General features: G+C 36.0%; 4 protein-coding genes across 8 annotated transcripts in view; 1 reads left to right on the forward strand and 3 right to left on the reverse strand.

The window, feature by feature from the left end:
* dmrt99B (doublesex-Mab related 99B) overlaps window positions 1–8,545 on the reverse strand; it is a 30,917-nt gene extending 22,372 nt beyond the window's left edge. Inside the window, exons 1-2 of the mRNA XM_069124290.1 lie at window positions 7,649–8,545; window positions 5,496–5,847 (exon numbers count right to left, since the gene is read on the reverse strand). Coding sequence (XP_068980391.1) covers window positions 5,496–5,847; window positions 7,649–7,918 — 622 coding nt within the window. The 5' untranslated portion in view covers window positions 7,919–8,545. The remainder of the gene's footprint in view (window positions 1–5,495; window positions 5,848–7,648) is intronic.
* Window positions 8,546–15,372: 6,827 nt separating this feature from the next.
* On the reverse strand, window positions 15,373–16,519 carry LOC138181349 (thioredoxin domain-containing protein 12). Its single transcript, XM_069116086.1, has 2 exons — window positions 16,248–16,519; window positions 15,373–15,697 (listed from the first exon to the last, which is right to left on the reverse strand). Exons 1-2 carry the CDS (start codon window positions 16,517–16,519, stop codon window positions 15,373–15,375), a joined length of 597 nt encoding a protein of 198 aa, XP_068972187.1.
* A 623-nt stretch (window positions 16,520–17,142) lies between these two features.
* On the forward strand, window positions 17,143–22,976 carry PIG-O (phosphatidylinositol glycan anchor biosynthesis class O). Of its 3 annotated transcripts, XR_011174600.1 has the most exons (6): window positions 17,143–20,025; window positions 20,106–20,276; window positions 20,340–20,560; window positions 20,704–21,646; window positions 22,048–22,159; window positions 22,429–22,976. XR_011174600.1 is itself a non-coding variant. In XM_069124242.1 (4 exons), exons 1-4 carry the CDS (start codon window positions 17,445–17,447, stop codon window positions 20,896–20,898), a joined length of 3,168 nt encoding a protein of 1,055 aa, XP_068980343.1. In that variant the 5' UTR covers window positions 17,143–17,444; the 3' UTR covers window positions 20,899–21,789. The 3 variants fall into 3 exon arrangements, 1 of the variants encoding a protein (XP_068980343.1); XR_011174599.1 differs by having other exon boundaries at window positions 22,048–22,976; XM_069124242.1 differs by lacking the exons at window positions 22,048–22,159; window positions 22,429–22,976 and having other exon boundaries at window positions 20,704–21,789.
* LOC138185384 (uncharacterized) lies at window positions 21,867–24,394 on the reverse strand. Of its 3 annotated transcripts, none has more exons than XM_069124262.1 (4): window positions 24,268–24,394; window positions 22,397–24,111; window positions 22,187–22,216; window positions 21,867–22,098 (listed from the first exon to the last, which is right to left on the reverse strand). In XM_069124262.1, the coding sequence occupies exons 1-4, from the start codon at window positions 24,377–24,379 to the stop codon at window positions 22,003–22,005; spliced, it is 1,953 nt and encodes a 650-aa protein (XP_068980363.1). In that variant the 5' UTR covers window positions 24,380–24,394; the 3' UTR covers window positions 21,867–22,002. The 3 variants fall into 3 exon arrangements, with proteins under 3 accessions (XP_068980363.1, XP_068980381.1, XP_068980373.1); XM_069124280.1 differs by having other exon boundaries at window positions 22,151–22,216; XM_069124272.1 differs by lacking the exon at window positions 22,187–22,216.
* Between the last annotated feature and the right edge of the window lie 123 nt (window positions 24,395–24,517).

The following is a 24,517-nucleotide window of genomic DNA, read 5'->3' on the forward strand; positions in this document are numbered from 1 at the left end:
AGAGACTGGTGCAGTAAGAGGAAACCATCGAGGATGAATATAAAACACTTTGATTCCATTTCCATGGCTAGCTTCTTCTTTGCTACTACCCTCTCACCTTTTTCTCTCGGCGAGTGAATATTCCTCTGGTCGACGAATCATTCGCGGAGAAATGGAACCTGTGATGCAAAGATCAAGGATTTGGCGAGTTTGTGATACGTTTGGTTCGCTACTCGAACACGAATATCCGACGATGATTCGTGGCTTATAGACGATGATCATCTGACAAACCCATTATCGATGCGTGTTTCTTTCGACGTAAGAAGCATCTATATATGACACAAATATTAAAATACAATATAAAATATTAAAATACAAATATTAAATGTATATCTCGTATGCTATACTTTAGCCGGCAGTATATTAACATAGGACGTAGTAACTTTACAATGATATTTTGTATCATTGCATTTTAATGAGAATACAATTCTTATAGGATGTACAAAGACTGTTACGTTACCGTATGCGTGAATACTATTAATATTTTAATCTCTATTCTACAGCTGGCTGATTGTATATCCGTCTAATTTCTGCTTGACGTTTAGACTACGCTATATCTGCTTGATTCCCACCTTATATCTAGACTGTATATCTACCTAATCTTTACTTCATATTGTGTATATTTCTGTCGTAATTTTTCAACATATAGTTGTGTTAATGGCTATAACATTTATATTCTAAAATAAGTAATTGTCCTCAGCTTTTACTCTTCGTTACTTTTCATTTGCAATATACACAATTCTTCTGCAACATCTCTCTTCAGTACCTTGGAAATACTACAACTTATGCCATATATACTATATATACGTGTTCTTAATAACGTTACATTAATACAACTTTTTACACGTTATAACACAGCTCCTAGTCCTTAATGGATTAACAAACCACTACACTATAATATGCTATAACATACAAAGATTATAACGAGTCATATAGCGTGAAGAATCATGTACAGAAAGGAGGATTTCCAGGAAAGTTCATGATCGAGAGCATGGATTCGTGGATCACTGTCTAACATTGGTATACGTCTGATAAAAAGAGGGACGACTGGCAGGAGTTTTGTTCAAACACACTCGGGGAAACGTGCTTCTACGGCGGCGTTGCACGTGTACGTGCATTCGTAGGACCGGCTACACCTATGCAAATAGGTAGGAATAGTCCGTGACCGGGCTCTTCTGTTCCGCGAAGCCGTGCTGACTCTTTGCAAACAATGTTACCAGGCACGTCGCCGGAACGTAAGTAGCCGGCCCCCATCGTGGATTTCATCTCCTTCGTTCTATCGGCGATAAGCCTTCGTAATTATTCGTGCCACGTTCGCCATTCTTTCTACGAGTGGACAAACTCGTTGCTAGGGCTCCGTACAAATTGCAAATACCTGAGACTTGTGGTATACTATGACCCTTAAGAGACCTCGTGTTGTTAGAAATAACGGACTGCATAGAGGTTATTGTAGGCGGAAATGATGCAGCCAAGTCATCAAACAAAACTTTAAGTAGGATTTGTAATTTATTAATTTACGATTAATATATATTTCAACTTTGTCTTGCAACAAAATTATTCATCGTATTAGATACTTCCTGTTATCTAATCCTATCAATGGTAATCGCTGAAGATGGTAATTTGTAAAATTGACTTGTACAATTTCACATTCATATTATTTTAACAATATTAATATTATTAATCATGTTATTAATAAAATGAATGGTTCGTGATCTTCGCCTAATAGATATATTTTTCCCCATAGATCTATCTCCCATCTGTAATAAAAGATATTTCTCAACTGACGTTATCAACCACCAGCGACACAGCTATCGTTCAATTTGCCATCCCTGCACACCACAATCTCAAACACTGTCTTTGGCAACAGATGCTACCATCGCGTCGCTTTGACCAGCGAACGATGACAGGGAAAACTGGGAAAAGTTTCCTCGACGTCGCCACAGAAGATCCCTTTAAACAGACTCTGTTGAACGCGATATCATCGTACTGCACCGGTAGATATCGGAGGAAGAAGAAGCGAGGCAGAGCTTAAGCACTGGAGGGTTAGAGAAGATCGGTGCCGAGGGCGAACGTTGCACGGTCGACTGAAATAATTTCCTGGTGTCCTCCGCAGCCACGAAAGAGGAAGAACGGAAGCGAACTGGTCTTTCACAAAGTTTCTTGGACACTCGAAGAAGCTTCTACTGTGAGAAACTGGCTGGATAATGGTCCCCGGGGTTAGACGAAGGAGAGACCAAGTGATCCTTCGGGGGATAAAGGGTGTACCGCGCGCGTACACACAAAAGGAACGTTCTTCCATTTCGCGTGTGTACGACTCGGTACAAAGCGTATCCTACCTAACATTCGAGGAGTCCTCCCTGGAAAGACCAAATCTACGTCGCATCCTCCTTTTACGAGTAATCGTCTCTCCGTGTAAGTATATTATTCCGTTTTAATGATATACATATAGTACTTACATACGAGTATGTAAGTCGAGTTATGAATATGCAGAACAAATTTGATAATATCATTGGAAAAACGCACACGGCCGGCTATGAATATAATTGGATACTTTCTGAGTAGTGCGGAGTAAATATTTTTCATTTGCCTTTAGCTCTTGGTTACTTTATTGTAAATTTCTGAATTTATTTATGTTATAGGTATCCTATAATGGAAAAGACTAAATAAAGTAAAATTCGTTAAAGTAAAATTCGTTTCGTATTACTTACGGCCGGCAGTGTATGTGTAGTATAAGTAATAGTATATTGATGGAATTATTTCAATATGTTCGTATTGCTTGCAAAAAATAATGTATTAAAATTTATGTTACTGCTTATTCACTTACTGGTCTCACAGAATATGATTATTAGACTGTGGATGTTTTTGTTTGAACTAAGTGTAATGTTGCATATAACGAATGCAATATTTTTAATATTTTACATATTTTTGCATATGCATTTCGTATATTTTAATTTCTCATACATGCATATAATATCGACAGTCTCAATACGATTAACTTAATTGTTATTATAAATTATTATAAATATACATTAATCTATAGTTAGTATATTTAGTCTCAAAGTCAAATTATAGTCAATCAGAGTCAAAGTCATCCCGGTACAAGAATGTAACGTGTAAAATATTTTAGGAGAAAAGTAAGAAAAATTGAACGTATTATATCCATTTATCTATATGTTTATAATTTGTATATGATTTGATATCAATTAAAACCCAAAAAGCTCACGAACTTTAAAAACCAATTTCGATAATTCAAATTTAAAACTCAGGGTCTGAATCTCGTCTAGAAGATGTACAAGACGGTATCATCGTGGAAGACCCTCTCGAAAAGCGACTAGGAAGAGAGCGAGAGTGCATGAACCCTCTCTTGGCAACCTCAGGATCTTCGACCTAGCAAGAATACAGGAGACCATCGAACCAACCAACAAACCAGTCGAGAATCCCCCGCGGTGGTAGGCACTGGCCCGAGAAATTCAATTACGGCTAAACTTCTCGACTGAAGACGCGCCTCGTCTGTACACACTACTGTAAGCACTCTGTTTCGAAGATCGAACCAGGAGGAGATATCCTGTGTGTATTACTCGTGCGACCCTTCTCCACCTTTCACAGAGGGATGAGAGACCTCCTGTGTGTCGACCAAGTCTAAGGACGGAGGCGTAGGTGTAATTGAAACCGAGTGAAATCGAAGTTTCCATCTCCATGATTTTAAGATCCTCGCGAAAGTCGAAAGAGACAGGAAAAACGATTGTGAAAAGCTTGTCTATTGCAAAAAATTCTAGAAAACAGCTATATTATTTTCTGTATTTTACATATTTGTTATTAACAGATTGTGGATGTTTGTGGATTTTATTGGAAATTCAATATAGAAAAATGAATAGAATGTAGAGAAATATGCAGAGATCTACAATCTATTCCACTAGTTCTAGTGTATTAGGTTGTTACTATATTCTATATTTAGTATAAAAATATCAGAAAAGATGTATATTCCTAGTGATAATACCATTGTCCAAAGTTTCCTACTAATCCCATTGCTCTTAAAAGCTCAAAAGGCGAGATTCTCAAATTTCCTAAACCCTAGATTACAAAAACAGAAGACTCAGACAACCAACGTCACTTACTCTTTATGCTCTTGTAACCAATGGCTATTCCGACAATTCCGCAAACTGCGATAAGAGCAGCAAAAATATGACACGCGACCAAGAGTAGAACGTGCGTGAGAGTACGAGAGAAAGAGGAAGAAAGGAAGAAAGAGAGAGAGAGAGAGAGAGAAAGAAAGAGATAGAGCGCATGCGTTTAGCACAGTTGAGTTGCGTACGAGTGCCCATTAGGAACGTGCGTGAACATACGCGACTAAATAGGGCAAGTGGCCAGAGACCATAATGTTAAGTAAATAATGGCCAAACTCCTGGCCCCTTATTATACCACTCAAAGCTTAAAGTCTCGTATACTCGTTAGTGGCGGCTTTTTCTTCCTTTTCCTTCTCCCACTCTCTTTCCCTTCCTTCTCTTTTTCTCATCTTTTTTTAATTCTCTGCGCACACGACCCTTCGCTCCTTCCTCGAGACTTCATTCTTTCCTTGCTAGGCTCATTCTCACCCTCCGTGAAGTGCATACGCGTGTGCTGTTCACCTTCCCATCAGAACGAAAAGTGCGTGCCACTCTTGATTTACGTGAGGCTGGCCAACGCGTCGCGCGCGCGATTTCGACGATGACCCACCTGTTTGGTCTCAATGATCGCTGGTATTATGCGCGGAAAAGGACGAATGTATGTGTCAAGTATTTAGATGTTGATAATATTGCAAATATTTGCTGGTATTACCAAACAAATATACCACGCACATCTTGTATTGTGTATAGAACTGTGCAGAATGTTGTATAGATATCGCATAGAATTCCATTAATGATCGATTTCTCCATATCGTTATTATTAATGTTAAAATACGTAACGCGTGGAATACATACTATACTATACATATTCCCCAGTTGCAATAACTCTGAAATTACATTAATGTGAAATTTCATTAGAGATCACTATCTTTATCACCAATATCATGTTACGTGTGATTAAAAATGTTATAGCCTTTGATTACAACATTCCGCAAGTCCAAAGCCAAATTCCACAGTTTGTAGCTTCAGCATACTCAACGTAATTAACATATCTTTCCAATTACAATAATCCCAAGGTAAAATTCCACTCGTTAATAATATTATTAGCAATTGATTCCTAAATATCGTCAATATTAAGTTGTGCGTCATGAGAAACCTTACATCCTCCATTCACGACATTCCGCAATTCCAAGTAAAATTGAACTCGCTCGCAAGCTGACTCATTAAATTGATTCCTTAATGTCACCATTTTCTATCAAGATATATTGTACGTATGTATATGTATAACAGGAAACGTTGCATATTTCGAGTACAATATCGGTAATTACAATTGCAAACTAAAATTTCACTCACCGCCAATTCCACCGGTGATTGATTCCTGTTTCTCGACCTTGGGCTGCCGATACTCGTCTTGGGGGAGTCTTTTCCGCTGTAGGAGACCGCAATCAGGCTGTTGGTGTTGGAGTTGCGTTTGGATATGCGCAGCGGCGGCCGCCGCCGCAGCAGCCGCAGCCGCCGGAATTGCCAGGCCGGCAGGACTCGCTACATGGGCCGGGTGCGGGGGCGGACTGCCAGCTGGAGTGGTAGCATTCGCTGCGCCAGGCAACACGGGTGCGGTGGTGCAGCTGCCTGCATTGTACTGCAATTGCAGGCCCAACTCGCGAGCTTCGCTTTCCTCCTGCGCCTGCTGCCTCCGTAACGCGACCTGCGAATTGTTTCTTTGTCAGTTCAGGAATTGAAATTGCTAGGACAAAATACGTTTTGATTTCTTTTTCTTTAACCTTCAAGTAATGACCATTGGATCATACGTCAGAATGCTCAAGTAAGAAATACGAATTAAAATATAGTAATTTAAAATTGAATAAATTAATGTAAACTATTGTGATTCGTATATGATCTAATGATATCAGTTGAGAATTAAGTTGAATTATGGATGCTCATTCTTGAGTGTAGAACTGAAATGGATATTCGTTGTGGGTGAAATAGGAGAATTTTAATTTTCATTGGTTCAAATGGCTATTTTTGAGTTTTCGATGGAATTATATGGTTTATAAATCCTAGTTGCTTTTGGTTATCAAATATCAAAAAAATAAAGGAAAAAGGTATTTGCACCCTTCTACGCAATAAAGCGACTTTGTCAAGTTATAAATTGTAGGATAAAGATTTCTGTTATAACCGTTTTTATGTACGATTTATAATCATACATTTAATAGAGGGTAGATCTGTTAACTTGTAGTTTAGAGATTTGCTTGAAAAACTGTACTATTCTAATGCACTAAAATTTACTAACACTGGTAACTTGTTTCTTATAAAGCACTAGTAATATTAGTTTAATGGTGAAGATAGAGAAATCACTTGATGTTCTTATTATTTTTAGCTTCCCTATTACAATATTGACTATCTTAATCTAGTTACAAAGGCAGCGATATGAGTATTAAAATAACCTAACCTATATAAGAGGGTATAAGGATCCTCAATTCAGGACCTCGAGTGGGTTTAATGTTACGATCCAACGAGGATCAAAGTGATCAAACTACGTATTCAAAACATTATTCGTGACTCTTTGAAGAAATATAATGAGACGCTCGTACTTTAAAGACTAGGATTAAGAGTATCATTATTTCTAGAGTTCCAATAATGGTACAAGTGTTTAATTTTCTATTCGTGTTCAAAAGCATGTAAAACAGTAAGAGAAGTGTATCACATGTTTCGAAAGACCCTCGTGCCGATCCCAATTGAATTAGTTCACGCTTCCTTGATTGTACACATATATGTATATATTCTTTAATTATTACAGTAACAATTTTATCTATTTATTTTAACACATTATCGAACCATTACCGGCTATAAACCTGTCACTATGTATTTTTTGCTAGCGACACTTTTTTAGCGATATCACTAAAGTATCACTTTTTTAGAGATACTTTAGGTAACATTTTTAAATTCAATCGTCCTTAAAGCATTCAAGTATAGCTAATTTAAAAAAAAAAGATTTTGATCGTAAAGCATCTAAATATAATTTCAACTAATAAGATAATGATTATGTTGCATTTCATATAACTTGTATAAAATGTATAGAATTTAAAATATGATTATATTGTAAAATTCTAAATAAAGTAATTATATGATGTAATATCTGTCTAAAGAACAATGATGTTCGAAATAGATATTTGACCATTTAACGACAAATCATTGTAAAATATATACAACTGCGTTTATTTATTCTGCTTATTAGCAAAGGATATCTTTTGAAAGAAAATTATTACTTCTTGACAATCAAGGATAGATAACTGTATCACGACGTTTTATTTAACCTCACATTCTTTAGAGCTTCTAGATATGTACCACTATACGAACTCTTCTCATTGATCAAACTTAATACATCACTATTTGAACAGTTCTTACAAATCATTATGTTATCCAAACAAATTATTATTCTCACAGATATTATCAAAATCGAACAATAATTCGTCTTGTTTGACAAAGATTTTATAACAACAGTTTACCTGAGCAGCCATAACCCGTTGTCTCTCAGCGATCAGTGTACATTTAGCACACACGCAGTCCCGCCAACGACAGTACCGTTTGTGACCCTTCAACGCGGAAACAACGCCGTGATTACGGCATCTCGCACACTTCGGTGTCCTTTGATATCTCTCGGCACTGGCACGAAGGAAGAACGCGGCTGGTAGCACGTGATGTTGTTGCTGCTGTTGCTGATGTTGCATCAATTGACCAACGTCGACACCAAGACCGACACCCCGCGGTAACGACATTGTTTCAATATATAATGAACAACAATCGAATCAACGTGATCAATGAAAAACGTAAAAAACAAAAAAAAACAAAACCAGTGAATGACCACTGTACGAAAGAGCGATAAAATCAACAAGGATCACGGATCAGTAGGCATCGTCATTAAACTCACAATAGAATAGGCTCGATCACCGAGGACAATCGTTTTGGGCCGAGCATAAAGCCCAGTTCGCACTGACACGCGTCGCTCCCATTCTAACACCCGTCGCGTAAAATCGTTCACTACCGAGTATTTCTCATAACCGATTTATTAACTCACGTAACCGATATTTTTATCAGTACATATATTTTATCGTTTCCAGGATATGCACACTGTATATGTATACCTCGTATATTTGGCCGCGTCAGTGGCCACACTGAATCATTGGTCGATAAAGGAGGCCCACAGCGTTAAGCGGTACACGGGCTCTTCTTACTTCAACCGAAGAAATCACATTTAACGCTGTTCGGTAGAAACTCTCGAACCGGCACCGTACAGCGAAACGAGGAACGAGATGACGAGAAAGAGAGAGACGGATGTAATAGAGTGAAAGAAGGAATAAAGACGGAGGAAATGGTGTACCAGTTGGGCGAAGAGAGATAGCTCTAATAGCACGCGCACGCGCCTACACTTCCGAAAGTTCGCCGGCAGAGAAGAGCGGCGGCACCACCGTTCGTACGGGTGTCGGGGTACGAAATGCGGAATCGCCCCGACTCCTCTCGCAGCACTCTCTCTCACTCTCTGGGCATTGTCAACAATTGCAGCATCCCGGGAGAGTCGATTCAGGTAGCGTGGAGAGACAGAGAAGCGGTGGCGGTGATGGTGTCAGCAGCAAAGAGGGAGCTGAAGGCGGACGAATAAGGAGGTGGGGGGCGCGCTCACGCGGAGGAGGGGAGTAGGGAATATCGAGGGGTGGGAGGGGACTTTTAGAATGTCGCGAGGGGACCAGGAAGCAGTCAAGAGGGCAGAGAAGAACGAAACGAGGGAAAGAGAGAAGAGATGGATAGAGATAGAAACGGAAAGTGTAGAGGAAAAACGTGGAAGAAGGTGGAAAAGTGAAGAGGAGAGGGGTACCGTCCGGGTGGGAATACAGTAATACGAAAAGAAACGAATGAGCACGAAAGAGACCGACGTTAAAGCGAAGTGGAACGTTTAGGAGAGAGATGAATAGGCAAAAGAAGAAAGAAAGAGCGAGAGGGGAAAGAGAGAAGGAATTTACCAGGGAGGGATAGGGCAGAAACTAACAGCCCCTCCACAGTTGCGCGAAATAAAACACTGTGCCACAGTGTTCCACCCCGGGGCTTCGGCCAAACGCAAAGCCGCGCTTAGGCACGGCCACGCCCGCGCATCTACCCGATTGGCCGAACATGCTGTTCCACCAAGATGTTAAGAGTTTATATCTGGCTCGGGGTGAAAGGGGGACATACCTAACCACGTACCCACCTACCTACTCACCCTCGATAAACTATGCGTACAGAAGCGCGTATCAGACGTGTGTATTTTCTATCGTGCTGGTGGAGGCAAAACGGACAAACACATTACTCTTTTATTTAAAACCCGTTCCAACGTAAAATACAATGCGAGCGATGCTCAGACGTTTCTCTCTATGCTCCGCCTTTTGTTTCGTCGGGACTGTTTTTAACCGTGCGCGCCTTCTTCGTCCCTTTCGTGGAAGGAATATATCCTTTCTCTTTCTTTTTTTTATTTTTCTCTTTTTTTCCTTATTCCTCCACTTCTTTCTTTTTTTTAAATCTTTATCTTTCTCTTTTTCCTTTTTTACCTCGATTCGCTCGGTCACGATTGCTCGCGGTTAGTCCATCTCTTTTCGTCTGTTTCTCTTTCCTTTTTTGCTTTTCTTCTCCGTTTCTTTCTTTTTCAGATCCATCGAGTTCCACTCTCTGTAAACCACACGGGCACACAACGTCATAGCGACGAGCCTTTCTTGAATCATATTCTACAATGAGGTTTCAATGGGGGGAAGCCCTATTGTCGTTCACGAATGGCGACCGATTTTATAGTGATCTAATGTACAGATGTTATTTACCTCGCAATGAGAACCGAATAAAAGCATTCTATGTATTAAGCATTCTGCGATTTAGATCCTGTATATCTCTCTGCTTACCTAACCTCTACTCCTGCCTGTCTACAGGCGTTGCGTACAACAATGCACGTTCGGCTCGCGTAACGCTCACAATGGCACTATTACTCTTTTGACTTAGTCATGCGAATGAAAGTAACTATATCGGTGTAGTTTCGAAGAAACCGGTATTTGCATTTCAATAATGGTTATTCGTACTTATGGCTGCTTGTGTCACATTACACGTAATAGGTACATACAATATTCAAATTCACATTACATATCATTAGAAGCTATTCAGAATTCTTCTGATATTTTCTTTTTCGTATCATTTTTTTCTAGTTCTTTTAAAAGTATGCAAATAGCACTACGTGTTACACGAAAACCGCGAAATATAGATAAATACCATAAACACATTCTTTATATTCTAACTATACTAATTGTAAGTAAGTATACTATTCCCATAAGGTAAGTTTTTATAATATATACAAGTGATTCTAACCTAAAAGTAAACAATGTAACTTTCATCGTAGCGCCTTTATATACATACGGTCCAGAAATACATAGCAAGAAATACATAGCAAGAAAAAGAGATGCAATGCAACCTAAAATTTTACTTATTTGTGGCAGCTCGTTACAAAGGTATTGTGTTATGATAATTATAAATTATTTAGAAGAAGTAGTTTACAATACGTATCCTATAAACTAGTAAGCGCAATAGATATGCATATCTAGTTATTTTATACATTAATATTTAATATCTATATTTAAGGTCTATGTGATATATTTTTTTCTTTTTTCAATAATTATATCAACGCGTAGTACAATGTGTTGCATGTAAAACAGTGACATAATGATAAATAGCGTAAAGACATAAACATACGTTTATTTTCAAGTGTACGTCATCGTTGGATTGTTGGCAGAATAGAAAATTGATAAAACGAAAGTAATGCGTTTGACCGTGCACTCTCCAGTGAATGGCACGTTTCAGCGCGGTTACGAACCGATTAATCCATGCTCGTGCATCATTAGTGAGAACGCAATGATGGTTTGAGCAACATTAAAAGCCCGCAACGCGAAACGGTATTCGTCGATGCCGTCGATCTACACCAACACGGACCATTTTTTACTCTGGCATATCAGCCACTCAAAGCGTACGTACGCGCCGATGGATAAATCAATAAACCAATAGCTATGGTAATGCACACCTGCTTTTAAAGTATCAGCCAACCCCTCCTCGTGCACTCCCGTTTACGCGATCCATGCAATTATAAACCGAGTACACGATTTTCTGCATCCCCGAATTATTACAAATTGCAGCCTAATAAAAACATCCTAAGTATTGATTAATTTCCCTCGCGAATATTAAATGCAGGTACTCAATATTCAACCATATTTAAATGTAGATAATTAACAAATATTTAATAATGCATAGAGATTAAGTAACTCTGAAAGTATATTTATCGAGTTTCAAGAATTTTATTTGTTCAATCGAAATTTGTTATTTAAACATTTTAACAAACTTTATTGATACCTTGAAACTTTCGATAATGGGAAGAATCTAGTATTCTAAGTGTTTTATATCATTTCATTGTGATTTATTATTTACCTCGGATATACATATTTTTTAAATCTGAGATTGCTTTCTGTACGAAGTATGAGGGAAGAAAACACGGAATCTCGCAAAAGCTTTTAAATTCTCTTTATATTTTAATGTTAAAATCGCTAACGTTTTCCCCTTACTCCCCGTATGAACAAATATAGATTGAAACGTATCTAAAATTATGGCAACAAAGAATGAAAAAAATATCAAAAGATACAGTATATAAAGTATACTCTCAGGCATCTAGACCAAGAATAACAGCTCCTTTAAGGATTCTCCCACGATTCTTACCCTAGGATCTTAGAATGTTTCCAGATGTAACTGATTTATCGGTGGTAGCAGGTATCACGAGTAAGAACGTATTTTGTACACTACCCACTGCTCCCTCCGGCTGTTTACACTAGAGAAAACAGGAGATTAAGATCAAAATCGCGTCTGTATCGAGTTACAGTGTTTGCCAACATCACACAGATCAACAACACCGAAGAAACAGCTGATCAAATCGTTTCTGATCGGATAAGAGAGATTAGACCATAGGTCGCTATGTCAAACGAGTAAAGAAGAACAGGTACAAAACCAGGTTGATCTTAATCTCCGATACTTGCGTGGGTGAATTCTCTGCGATCTGTCGACGAGGAAGCCATCAACAAACAAACAAATCGTATTATTTCAATTGCAACACTATATCTGTGTTAGGTAAAAGAAAGGATTCTATGTTTTTATAAACATTTTTTCACTTTTAAAAATTTCAAGCAATTTAAATCGCTCAAATAATTACCGATATATGGTTTTTAGAGTCACAATCTACCTTGCAATACCTCTGATATAACTTTTTACATATAGGATGAACACACATAGGAGGATTTAAAAATATGAGGAAGACAAGGTTTGAACATAATCTAAATGAAATCCTACCTACTGAAGAGTTAACAAACACGCGTTAGTAGACATTAGACCTGCATCATTTTGCTGGTGAGATGTCACGACACAATCTCTATTTAAACCTTATACCAGGAAGTCTTAAATTGTAATAACGGAAGAATCTAAAATTCTGAATTACTACTAAAAAAAAAAAAAAGCAGCCCTCGTGACACGAGAAATACATTAATGACCGATACGATAAAAAGTAGTCACGTTTAAACGACAAAAGCTTCACATTAAAGACAAAGACAAGAGAATATCTAGAGAGACCAAGAATCAATAAGAACATATACCCTCAGCATTCATAGAACCATGGTTGGTGTTTGTATTAAAGATAGGAAAATAGTATATACATATAGAGAGAACGGTGTCAGATGGAGAGCGGCGTATGCAGAGGCATATATTTCGACAGATCCATAGGGCACGGGTGGCATTCACCGCGGCACCGTCGCCGGATGAAGCCTGCGGTCTCGCCGCGATCTACCGCGCCGGTGAAATACCGTATGACTTTTTGACGTGCTTTTAACAGATTGAATTGAAAATGGCTTCCACGGCGCCGATATATCCGCGAGGCCACATCCATACCCTGAAAACGACTGTACGAACGGACGGACGTGAGAGACGAGAGATATATAATCTTTTTCCTTCCCTCTCTCGCTCCCTCCACCACTCTTCCCCTTTTTCTCTCACTTTCACACCTCGCCGCAACTTTTTCTCCTCCCCCTCTTCTCTCTCTCTCACTTTCTCCCATTTTCATCTTTCGCGGAAACGGTTTTCCTCGTTTCCCCACCCTTCACCAGCCTCGAATCCTCCCCTAACACCACCTCTATTTCTCTCCCTTGAATTTTTGCACATTCGCTGATGCGGCACATTGCAAGCTGCGCCGGCGGAAACGACGACGACGAGGACTGGACCCCGGTCACTCGAATCACGGCTGAACCGGAAGGGAGGAGGAGGAGGCGGAGGCGGAGGGTCGCGTAAAAATAATGTCCTGGCTCATTTTTTAAAACCCCGACCGCAGAGAGAGCGAGAAACATGGGGCCACAGGACTGCAAACGAATCCGAGGTCTGTCGCCCGTCCCAAAGGAAGGAAGAGGATGGTGAAAGGGAAAGAGAGGAAAAAAAATAAACGTGACGGACCATGGATATAGGCATCGTCGATATTACGGGGCGCAATAGCACACGGGGCCGACCGACGCCGGATGAAACGGTCAAAGCTAAAAAGCTCTCTCCGCCGAAACGGGCTATATATTATCTGCAACCCTTCAAACACAGAACACACCGAGATCCATACATAACCCATATGCGTGCACGTTTCTCTACGTGCCGTTTCTCTGCCCCAGGAATCGCGCTCGTGCAACCGCGAGTACATCTAACGTCTGTTTCCAATAGACGTTGGTCATGGGAATAATGGTAATGTGGATACTTTAGACCCTTTACGATCCTCGAGTTGGACTTAACATTGGGTCTTTGATTTTAATCCTCAACTGGTATTGTTGCAGTAAAGTAGAAACTTGCTTTTTACATATTTTATCTTGTTTAGCACGTTATATTTAGTACAATGAAAATGATTAATGATGAAATATGCAATATTGAATAAAAGTAAAATATATGTACATTTTAATATTAGATATTTTAATGTACATTATTGTGGTCATTTATAACCCAGATATCCTTGAGTAATTTTGATTCAAACAGAAAGACAAGATTGTTTTATTTTCAACTTTCTTGCATTTCTCAGTAATACAATTTCTAACTAATCTCACTAATAAAGTTACCAAACTTTATGCAAACCGTATTATAATATTAGCGTAGGCACTCCAAAAAATTTCATAATTGTGTCAAATCTTTGTAAACTGAAATATTCCTCCAATTTGTTATAGTTTCTAAGATATACATTACTTAAACATTATAATACATTATAATACAACTTAAACATTTTTCAGTTAATCACCGATAATAATACATCATTTGTACCTAATGTAATTGAAATGAAAACCAGTTGTTTTTAAGAAAGTCACGTGCACGATAAACGCATGTATCAACGCACTATGTTTCTAGAGGGTAAAATGGGCGTGGTTAGCAACCCTTAGTGAGACAGTGTCGACCAATACGGCAGCATTACACGATATGGAAACAGTTGCAAACGCAAGCGCCGTTAGGGTTGCTGGTACGAGCTGGTGATAGGTTGATGTGCATGGGTGTTTAATGTATGGGCGCAGACTCGAACATTGGGAACAGTGTTGAAAAGGTTACGCCTGCTGCAGGCTCGCATTCAGATTGGTTACATATTAATCCATTCAGAGAAAAGTTTCACGATATCTATTTTGGTTGTTTGTCTTCTTTCTTTTCATTGTTTCCTTATTTTGACAATCTGTATAAATTCATTTATTTATTTTTGATATTTATAAAGAATTGAATTAGAACAATGATTTTTAATTTCATTTAGTCAAGTTAAATTAATTCGACTCACTTGTAATGTTCTCTAAAAGAAAATTTCTGTAGTTGGAGAAATAAATGTAATATATAAATATATGTATCGTATTTATCTACTTGCGTTCTTTAAAAAACATTCCTCTCGTTAGTTTAATTATACCTTTCCTTACTATTTAATTCGTCTTTTTAAGTAATAAAAAGGAAAAGTGGGAAATGTGAATGGGTTCCAATATTATCTATAAGTACAAAATTAAATTGAGTTATATCACTTTTTTAGTACTTTTAGTAAGAAATAAATCATCTAATGTTATCTATTATAAGTTAAGATTATTATAAACCTAATAAATTACATATATAGCTCCATGTCATACATGTTTCAAAGGTTAATGTTACATTATTAATGTAAGAGAGTCGGAACAAGAATATCATCTTCCATATCACAAGTTTCTAGATGCAACAATTCCTCATATTGAAATATTACTCGCAATGGCTCTTTAGAATAATTTTTCAAAACCAACAGCATGGTATTTATAATTTCCGAAGGATTCTTGTAAAAAAATCTATATTCCTTATCCGCATCTGCATGATTGTTATATGCCTCCTCGATAAAGTCACCGTTAGATGTGAAGAATAATATTCTAGGCACATACTTCCCATCTGGTTGAAATTTTTCATCATCTAAAGCTGCATCATATCCCATTTCCGCTTTTATCATCACAAATCTGTAATTCATTAAAAATATAATTAAATAAACTACAGGGCTGATTATTTTAAGAATGTGTTTGCTAAAGTATTATAAACACTTATACTATACTATACTAATATATAATAATATATAATAAATATTGTACTATGGAGTATCATTTTATATGGAATGCGGTCGTTAGTTTTCATATACTAGATAAAAATAAAAAATTAGCTGTGGTAACTGACCAATGATAAATTTTCCTATATTTTTTACAATTGTTTACTTTTCCCTATTAAGTTTTCTATTTTAATTTTTTTTACAAAACTTCGATAATAATAACTTTCATTGTTCCAAACTTAACTAAAAAAGTCGCATTGCTTATGGCATGATGCAATAAAATTCATATTAATTAATGGTCGACGAAAGATTGTGATTAGTTGTGTAAAAAATATTTGACGCCACTGTAGCGTCATCTAATGGTAATAAAATTAATATTAATCAGTTCCAGACATGGTTGGTAGCATAGGTTTCAGTAATGATGTATATTTATGTTCATACACGTATGTACATATTTCGATACATACCGATCGCTAAGATCCATCAATCGCACGGAGTTAGAAAATTTCTGTTTTAATTTTTGACAAGAAGGGCATTGCATTTTATGGATGAGTAGAAAAATCGGTTTGTTCACGACTTTAGCCTCTTGAAAGCCGTACGTAACAGACCTCCATTTAAATAATCGTTCGAAACTCTTGTCACAATTCGAATCTCCAATATTAAGAAGGTTATTTCCGACTATTTGATTTGCTAAAGCGATTAGATTTATAGTACTGAAGAATTTGATCCATTTATTCATAACTTTAACGGAAATTTTTCGTGATATCGTCATATAATGTGAATATAACCAAGTTTGAATATCTTTAATGATAAGGTTTCGATATGCATATAATGACTTGTGTGACTTATTTTAGACTGGTTAACTGTATATGTAGAACCCTCATTTAGTGTTATAAATCTAGTATAGAATAAAATTACGATAGTTGCGGTTACAATCATAAATACCAAATTTTAGTAAAACAGTAGAAAATAATGAGAAATGTAAGAAATTACTATTATTAAATAATATAATATTTCTATTGTTAATAAAAGGTATATTTAAGTGGTAATATAATATTATTAACAGATTATTAATAATAACAAATACAAAATTATATGTGTAATAAAATTTAATTTGTTGTTTTCATTTGCTTCATATGTATTTTATTGTTTCGGAAATCGCACATTCAATAAAGTTTGATTCACGAATAATACAAATCTAACAACAACTGATTAAATTTGAATGCAATATTGACTTCAAGAAATTTGTTGAAAACCGAAACAATAATTTTATCATACCACGATACAATACTGTTTTATCAGCATTGCATAAGAACAGATCTTCGAAGTAAAGTGTTTACAAATCGTGTTATAGTCGCGCCACAATAGCATACTTGAAATTTAGCGCCATATAAGCACGGAGTTGCATATTTCAACTCGTTTTATCAATATGTTATAGTTTACATACTTTTTCCAAAAATATGACTCGTCGACTTACCATTTCATGCGTTTAATATTCTTTATCCAACATTTCTTCTAAACAAATGTTCACTAGTTATTGTGACAACAATGTGACAATGGTGAAAAACAAATTTACATCGAGAAATAGGTTAAGATTATGTTGGAATTTCTCTAGTATCAAATTTTTCTCAAAGAACGCAAGCAAATAACGAATCGACGGAAAAATGAGCAAGCTATGGAATTATTTGATATTTCAAGGATGGATGTCGTATTTGATGGCAGCTGGTTTGTTGGTTTTCACGAGCGGCTTTTTGCTCAATCGCGTTGCAAGACCGGAACGAGCTGAGTGTAAAGATTGCACGGATTCTGATTGTAACGTCAAACAACTTCTTCAGAATCCCGATGCCGCTGCAGCCATATGTCTCAAAAGAAAGTCACGTGTTGTATTATTAGTCGTAGATGCTTTAAAATATGATTTTGCATATTGGTATAATGATAATAATTCTACCTCATCTTATTATCGCAATAAGTTACCTATAATTCACGAATTGTTGCAAAATCAACCTATGAATTCACGCTTGTATAAGTTCATAGCAGATCCTCCGACAACAACTATGCAACGATTAAAAGGTCTTACCACAGGATCGTTGCCAACCTTCATTGACATTGGATCTAATTTTGCCTCTGAAAGCATCAACGAAGATAATATTGTAGATCAAAGCACTGCCAAAGGTATAGTTTTTATGGGTGATGATACCTGGACTAATTTATTTCCTGGCAAATTTAAACGTCAATTTCCATCACCATCTTTTAATGTTTGGGATCTGGACAGTGTTGATAAAGATGTTAGATACCGTATATTTTTCGAGATGAAGAAGAAAGATTGGTCTCTCCTGATAGCACATGTTCTTGGAATTGATCATTGCGGACATAAGCATGGTGCTAATCATCCTGAGATGGCTAGAAAGTTAAACGATACAAATAGTCTTATAAGAGATATCATCGAGTCCTTAGAGGAGGATACAGTACTTTTTGTTGTTGGTGATCATGGAATGACAGAAAGTGGTGATCATGGTGGTGATAGCAGGAATGAAATTGAGGCTGCCATGTTCGTTTATTCTATGGTTCCTTTGATAAAATATGATTCATCTAACAATACTGTGAACCAAATCGATCTTGTTCCAACATTGGCATCTATTCTTGGGATACCTATACCATTTTCAAACTTGGGATCTGTCATACTTGATTCAATTCCAAGTTCATCAAGAAATGGGAAATTAAAAGATGAGTTATGGTATTTGTTGCATTCAGTGTGGAGAAATATTGCACAGACAAAAAAATATATAAGTGTATATTCTGAAGATACTTACTTATTTTCTAAAGAACAGCTTCAAAATTTAGAAAATATGTATAACTATCTATTTAACCAAATTAAGAGTATTAATACTATTGAAGAATTTGACTCTTTTATTGTGAATAGTCGGAACTACTTTAAATTGCTCAAAGATACATGTTCTGAAGTTTGGGTCCAATTTGATTCTAGTCTAATGTCAAAAGGCCTGCTTTTGATGTTTTGTGCTTTGTTTTTCTTTTATCTATTTATCACAGGCATTCCAGAAGGTCGTATGTATAAGATATTTGAGTCTTCATTTCTACAATGTTCTATTTTAGCAAATTTAATTACTGCATTAATAATGTGCCTTTTGTTTTTCTTTAATATTTTAGAAGAATTCAAAATCACAACATTGTTTGCCACTGGTACAGTATCTATAATATTATTAGTAATATTAATTACTAAGAATTGGGATGTTATTTCATTGAATTGGTATGATTATAGAAAAATAAAAAAATTGATCTATATTACAAGATTAGTACTTTTTTTAACAATATGCAGTCTCTTTTCTAACAGCTATATTGTTGAAGAAAATAATGTATTATCTTTTTTAATTGTTACTCTTCTTTGGCTTATCATGTTTAATCTAATGAAAAAAGATGCTAGTGAAAATCCAGAAAGAAAAACAAAGCCATTTTCAAAACAACAAACAAAATCAAACTTGAAGATAATTATAATAGCCAGTAGCTTAATAGCATGTATTTCCATAAGATTATCTTATTACTTCTGGCGTTGTAGAGAGGAGCAACAACAACGTATATGTTCTATGTTTGTATTTGGTAAAACAAGTTCTATAACATCGGACAATTTAGAACGTATTTTACTTGCCATCACATTAATTATACTTGCATTACACATTACGATAATAAGACTATGGTTGCAAAATTGTGGAAACCTTTCTGGTTTCTCTCCTAGTGTTTTAGTAGGACAATATTGTCCTGTTGTGATAGGTGTTTGTATGGGTTGTTATTGGGTCCTTCAAAGGTTACCAAAATTTGTAAAAGTAAAATTTGCACTGTCTTGGCAAGTAAGCACATTGCCTAACATAGTATATGCATTGAGTCTGTTTGCAATCTTTATATTATACTATCGTCCACTCAGTATATTTTTACTACCAAAGAAAAAGGAATTAATTAACATATACCAAGATGAAAATGTAGTACCTCGATTATTTGAGAAAATAAAGGAGTCAATTTATCGAAAAAATATAGATGTAGATCAAACGCCAGTTGTTTATGGCTTGGGTACTGCGTATAGTGCCACATTTGTCTCATTAAGTGTATTTCTTATGTTGTTATATTCTTTATTGTTAGGGGATATATTATCACCTAGTACTTTCTTAATGTTTATATGTTGTACCTCTGTTTTGGGCTTATCAGCGATAGAAAGATACAAGAATGCTAATAGTATATGTAAGTACTTTAACCTATAGATAATATGTAAATGATTTAAATTACAAACTGCATTCTTATTGTTATAATTTTATAAACAGCTGAACTGGTAGAAGTACCTACTCCCATACTATTGTGTTGGTTCTTAATAGCAGAATATTTCTTTTATGGAACTGGGCATCAACCAACTTTCCCTACAATTCATTGGGATGCTGCTTTTGTAGGAACAGGTGGACATTTCTATGGAAATTTATTACCAGCAATCTTAATAGGTATCTATATATAATCTTGTTTGTATTAATTTTAAATCTCTTTCTACAAGTAATAATTTGTAGGAATAAACACATTTGGATCACACATTATACTAGGTGCAACATTACCACTATTAGTTATTGTACCATTTACTTTTTATCTTGTATTTCCAAAGTTAGCTAAAATAAAATTTTCGGAAGACAACATGAAAAGAGGAGAACTGCATCTGTTTGAACAAGATTCTGTGTTTCATGCTGCAATTTTCTCAGTCGCAGGAAAATATATATTACTTCATGGAATCAGAGTAAGCAACATTTTTAATATTTTAGATCTGCTAATGTTTTAACAATATAAACTAAGTATAAACTAAATAAATAATCACTGTTAAAGAAATAATTTGAAGTTTAAAAACTATTTTTATTGATGAGTTTTTATAACTTCATATAGACATTTGGTAGCATGCTTGCTACGACGATTCACTGTCGACATTTAATGGTTTGGAAGATCTTCGCGCCGAAGTTAATATTCGAAGGCTTGGGATTATTGGTAACATTAAGCAGTGTACTGGCGTCCTTTTATATGGTGTTCAGAATCGATCAGCAAATGGAACATCTTATATCCAGAGTGACAAAAGGCAGATGATAAAATTTTTCTTGATATAAGATGTAATCAACACAGTAAAATATCAAAGTTTGAAATGTAATATTAAGTGAAAAATGCGTGCAATGACTTGTTACTGCTATCATTAAAATTGGAAGTTTCTACCAAAAAGAAGTAAATTAGATGTCCAACGTCGACACTTACCAGTACTGCCGTTTTCATAATTTTATATGACTTTATATAAGAAATAGCGAAAGCGTAGTTATACAGGGTGGTTGGTAACTGGTGGTACAAGCGGAAAGGAGGTGATTCTACGCGAAAAAAGAAGTAGAAAATATAGAATAAAAATTTTTTTTTTTTAATTTTTCCATCGAGACAACGATCTACAGTGAGATCCATTATAACGAGACGTGATAAAGTGCACGCGTACCGAGCGAAAATTCAAAGTCGATTTTCTTTAAAACAAAGCCTCAAACGAAAAATTTTTATTCTATATCTTCGACTTCTTTTTTCGCGTAGGGTCACCCCCTTTCCGCTTGTACTACCAGTTACCAACCACCCTGTATATGAACTATTAGTCCAAATAGGAAAATTGAACTGAAACATTTAGGACATGAGAATGATATGTCTTTTCTTTTGTTTTTCCAAAGACCAAGGCATGTTATTAATTCTGGTGCTTCCTAACACACTAACGCTACCCTGCGTGCAATGCATTGCTGATTACAGAGAAACAAAGCAACGCACTTGATGCAGGATTGCGTCCATGTGCGCAGATGATTGCTTGATCAATGTACGTATTTTTTTCATCATTTTAAGTTCATCACTGTTAACCGTATATTTTTCGTTTCATTTACCGCATACGAAATTGTATATATAGCGTATATTATAAACATAATAGTAAATTTAATAAAAAGTTATATATCTTTAAGGTAACTCTTCTTATATATTTTAAAATAGTAAAATTCTTTGAACTTGTGCCTTTCCCAGTACATGGTTTTATATTCTCTATGTATTTTGCAAAATATACTTTATTGAAAGGTATCATCAAACGTACACGTTATATATAGTATGCGAAAAAAATGATCAGTTAAAAGATAGAGAGTTTGTAATTACAAGTGATAGAAATATTCCTGCTAGGTCGGTAATCTAATGATGATTGTGATGTCTGTATCCTCTATTGTCATTTCTCAGGTATTCCATCCAGTTGGCCCACTTATAATAGTCCTCGTAATCGCTGGGATCCTGTGACAGATGAACATGTTCACAATATTCACAGTATTCAAATTACACATACCTAGTTTTGGTAATTATTATTTTGAAAGACAGGCACCTGCATATTAGGCAATACAGGCATTTGTATCTGGAAACAAATGAAGTTATGATGTTGCATAAGATATTGTCAACCCATCATTTGTTTTACAATGATACAAATTGTTGTTAACTATCATATTTAGCTTTCATTATATACAATATAAAATACAAATATATAGATTCAAAAAGATATTTAATTTGAAACTTTTGTTTCGATTTAAATGCTTACATATAACTTGATTCTTCCACCTTGGTGTTCAGGTGTAGATCCTCCACCTGCCTGTACAGACTCTATAGAACCAGCTGGCAAACTCTGATATCCCTGATGCATTTGCATCTTAACTGAACGTGCTTGTTGTTTTTGACTGCTTTCTTCATTCAGAAAAGATTCAGCACCACTGACAATTTCGCGCTTTATACCTCCTGCATCTTCAGGATAAGAAACCCAAACTGAACCAGGACCTTTTGGCAGTGATCGAGCCATCTGTAGCCCGAATTTACTATAACTCGGATTGTATGCAAGAGGCACTCCATAATCTAATGTATCTAATTTATGTTTAATAGCATCCAATAGACTCATGTTAATGGGCAAACCACTAGGGGAAGAAAGAATGTCATTAGTCATTGGATAATTGGCATTAAATGCTCCTCCGGGAGCAGCTGTGGATGTCATTCTTGCTTTTGTTATATTTTGGACTGCCAAAGTAATATTCTTCTGTAAATCAGTTAACATATCAAATACTTGACTCAAAACACCCATCTTTTGCTGAAAAGAAAACATTCCATCAATAGTTGGTTTTGCCCATGGACCAGGACTAAAAGGTTTAAATAGTTTCTTTGATGATGGTGATGTTGCAGACTTTTCGTAAGAAATTAAATCGTTCATTGTTGTAACCATGTTGCTTTTTAAATCACCCAATTCAGATAATATGTTGCTAACAATCGAATCTTTAGCGGCGTTGATCGATGAGAGGTCTTCAATGGATCTTGCTATTTTTACTTGTGCATGACTTCCATCAGATACAATAGATCTCACCAAATCGTTTTTAAAATTTGCACTATCGTCATCGCTAGTTAGTGCAGTTTTATTCAGTTTTAAAGTGTCAAACAATTTATCCAGGAACTCTGATACTTTATCATTGTACTCTGTTGGATTAGGGATTACAGATGATGGTAACCAAAAGTCAGGTGGTACAATGGTACTTTTCGTTGTTGGAACTTCGATCGGACCTGGTGCTGGAGTAGAAGTGACAGTATTTTTAAACAAATTATCCAAAAAGGTAGTTTTCTTTGCTATAAACATAGATGGATCCACCACAGGTCCAAAAGGTCCAAACATTCCTGGTAAATATTGTTTTGGTGCTGTCGGACCTCCCATCCTTTTAAGCAGTACATTCACATCTTCTTCTGGTTCTTCAGAAATTGGAGCAAGAGTGGGATATGGAGGTAAAGGTCCCAAATCTTTTGTTTCTGGCTTACCAGTGCCCATAATTGAACGGAGTTTTGTTACAGTAGACTCATCTATGCTTCTTTTTCTACGGGAAATCTCATCCTTCATACTATAGTCAGGTATGGTATTTAAGCTTGAAAATGGAGGCATAGGCCCAAACTTAGAAGCCATAGGACCAAAAGGTTTCGAACCGAAAGGTCCGAAAATTCCACGTTTGTACTGGCCAGCTTCATCATCCATGTTACTTTTACTTAATAATGGTGTTTTGTCAACAGTACTGTACAAAGATGGACTTGCTATATATGGCATAAATGGTTTGAAGCTCATAGGATAAGCAGGTCCTAAGCCACCAAACAAATTGCTTAGCATATCTGTCTTCTTCGAAATCATCATTTTAGGATCAACAAATTTTGGGAAGGAGGGAGATTTTGGCATATAAGGTACTGTTATGGTGTCCATTCCTGTTACTGGTAGTCCAAGAGCTCTTGCATAAGCTAGAAGAACATTTTTCATATAAGGAAGAATATATAAAATATATACATACATACTTTGTACATTTATGTGAAATATTAAAGCCTCTACCCGAAAATTTTAATTTTAACATTATTTTATTAAAATTATGTTTTAAAAAATTAAGTGTTTTATATTACCAGATTTTGAAGCATAACTTGCCCATGGTGCTGCTCCTGAAGGGCCTTTAAAAGATGCTCTAGTTAATACTATCAAATAAGAGAAAAGTACCAGATCTTTTGGGAGAATCATCTTACACCAACTTATTGAACTCTGTGTTGTTACTGCTTTTATAGCAGCAGTCAAATTAATAATAGTTGCAAAGCTCTTAAGCTTATTAGCATAGGACTAATATTCTCATTAAAATAATCCAAGGCATACAGGAGGTGC

Source organism: Bombus flavifrons, chromosome 1, assembly GCF_040668555.2.
Source record: "Bombus flavifrons isolate JBK064 chromosome 1, iyBomFlav1_principal, whole genome shotgun sequence".
Lineage (NCBI taxonomy): Eukaryota > Metazoa > Arthropoda > Insecta > Hymenoptera > Apidae > Bombus > Bombus flavifrons.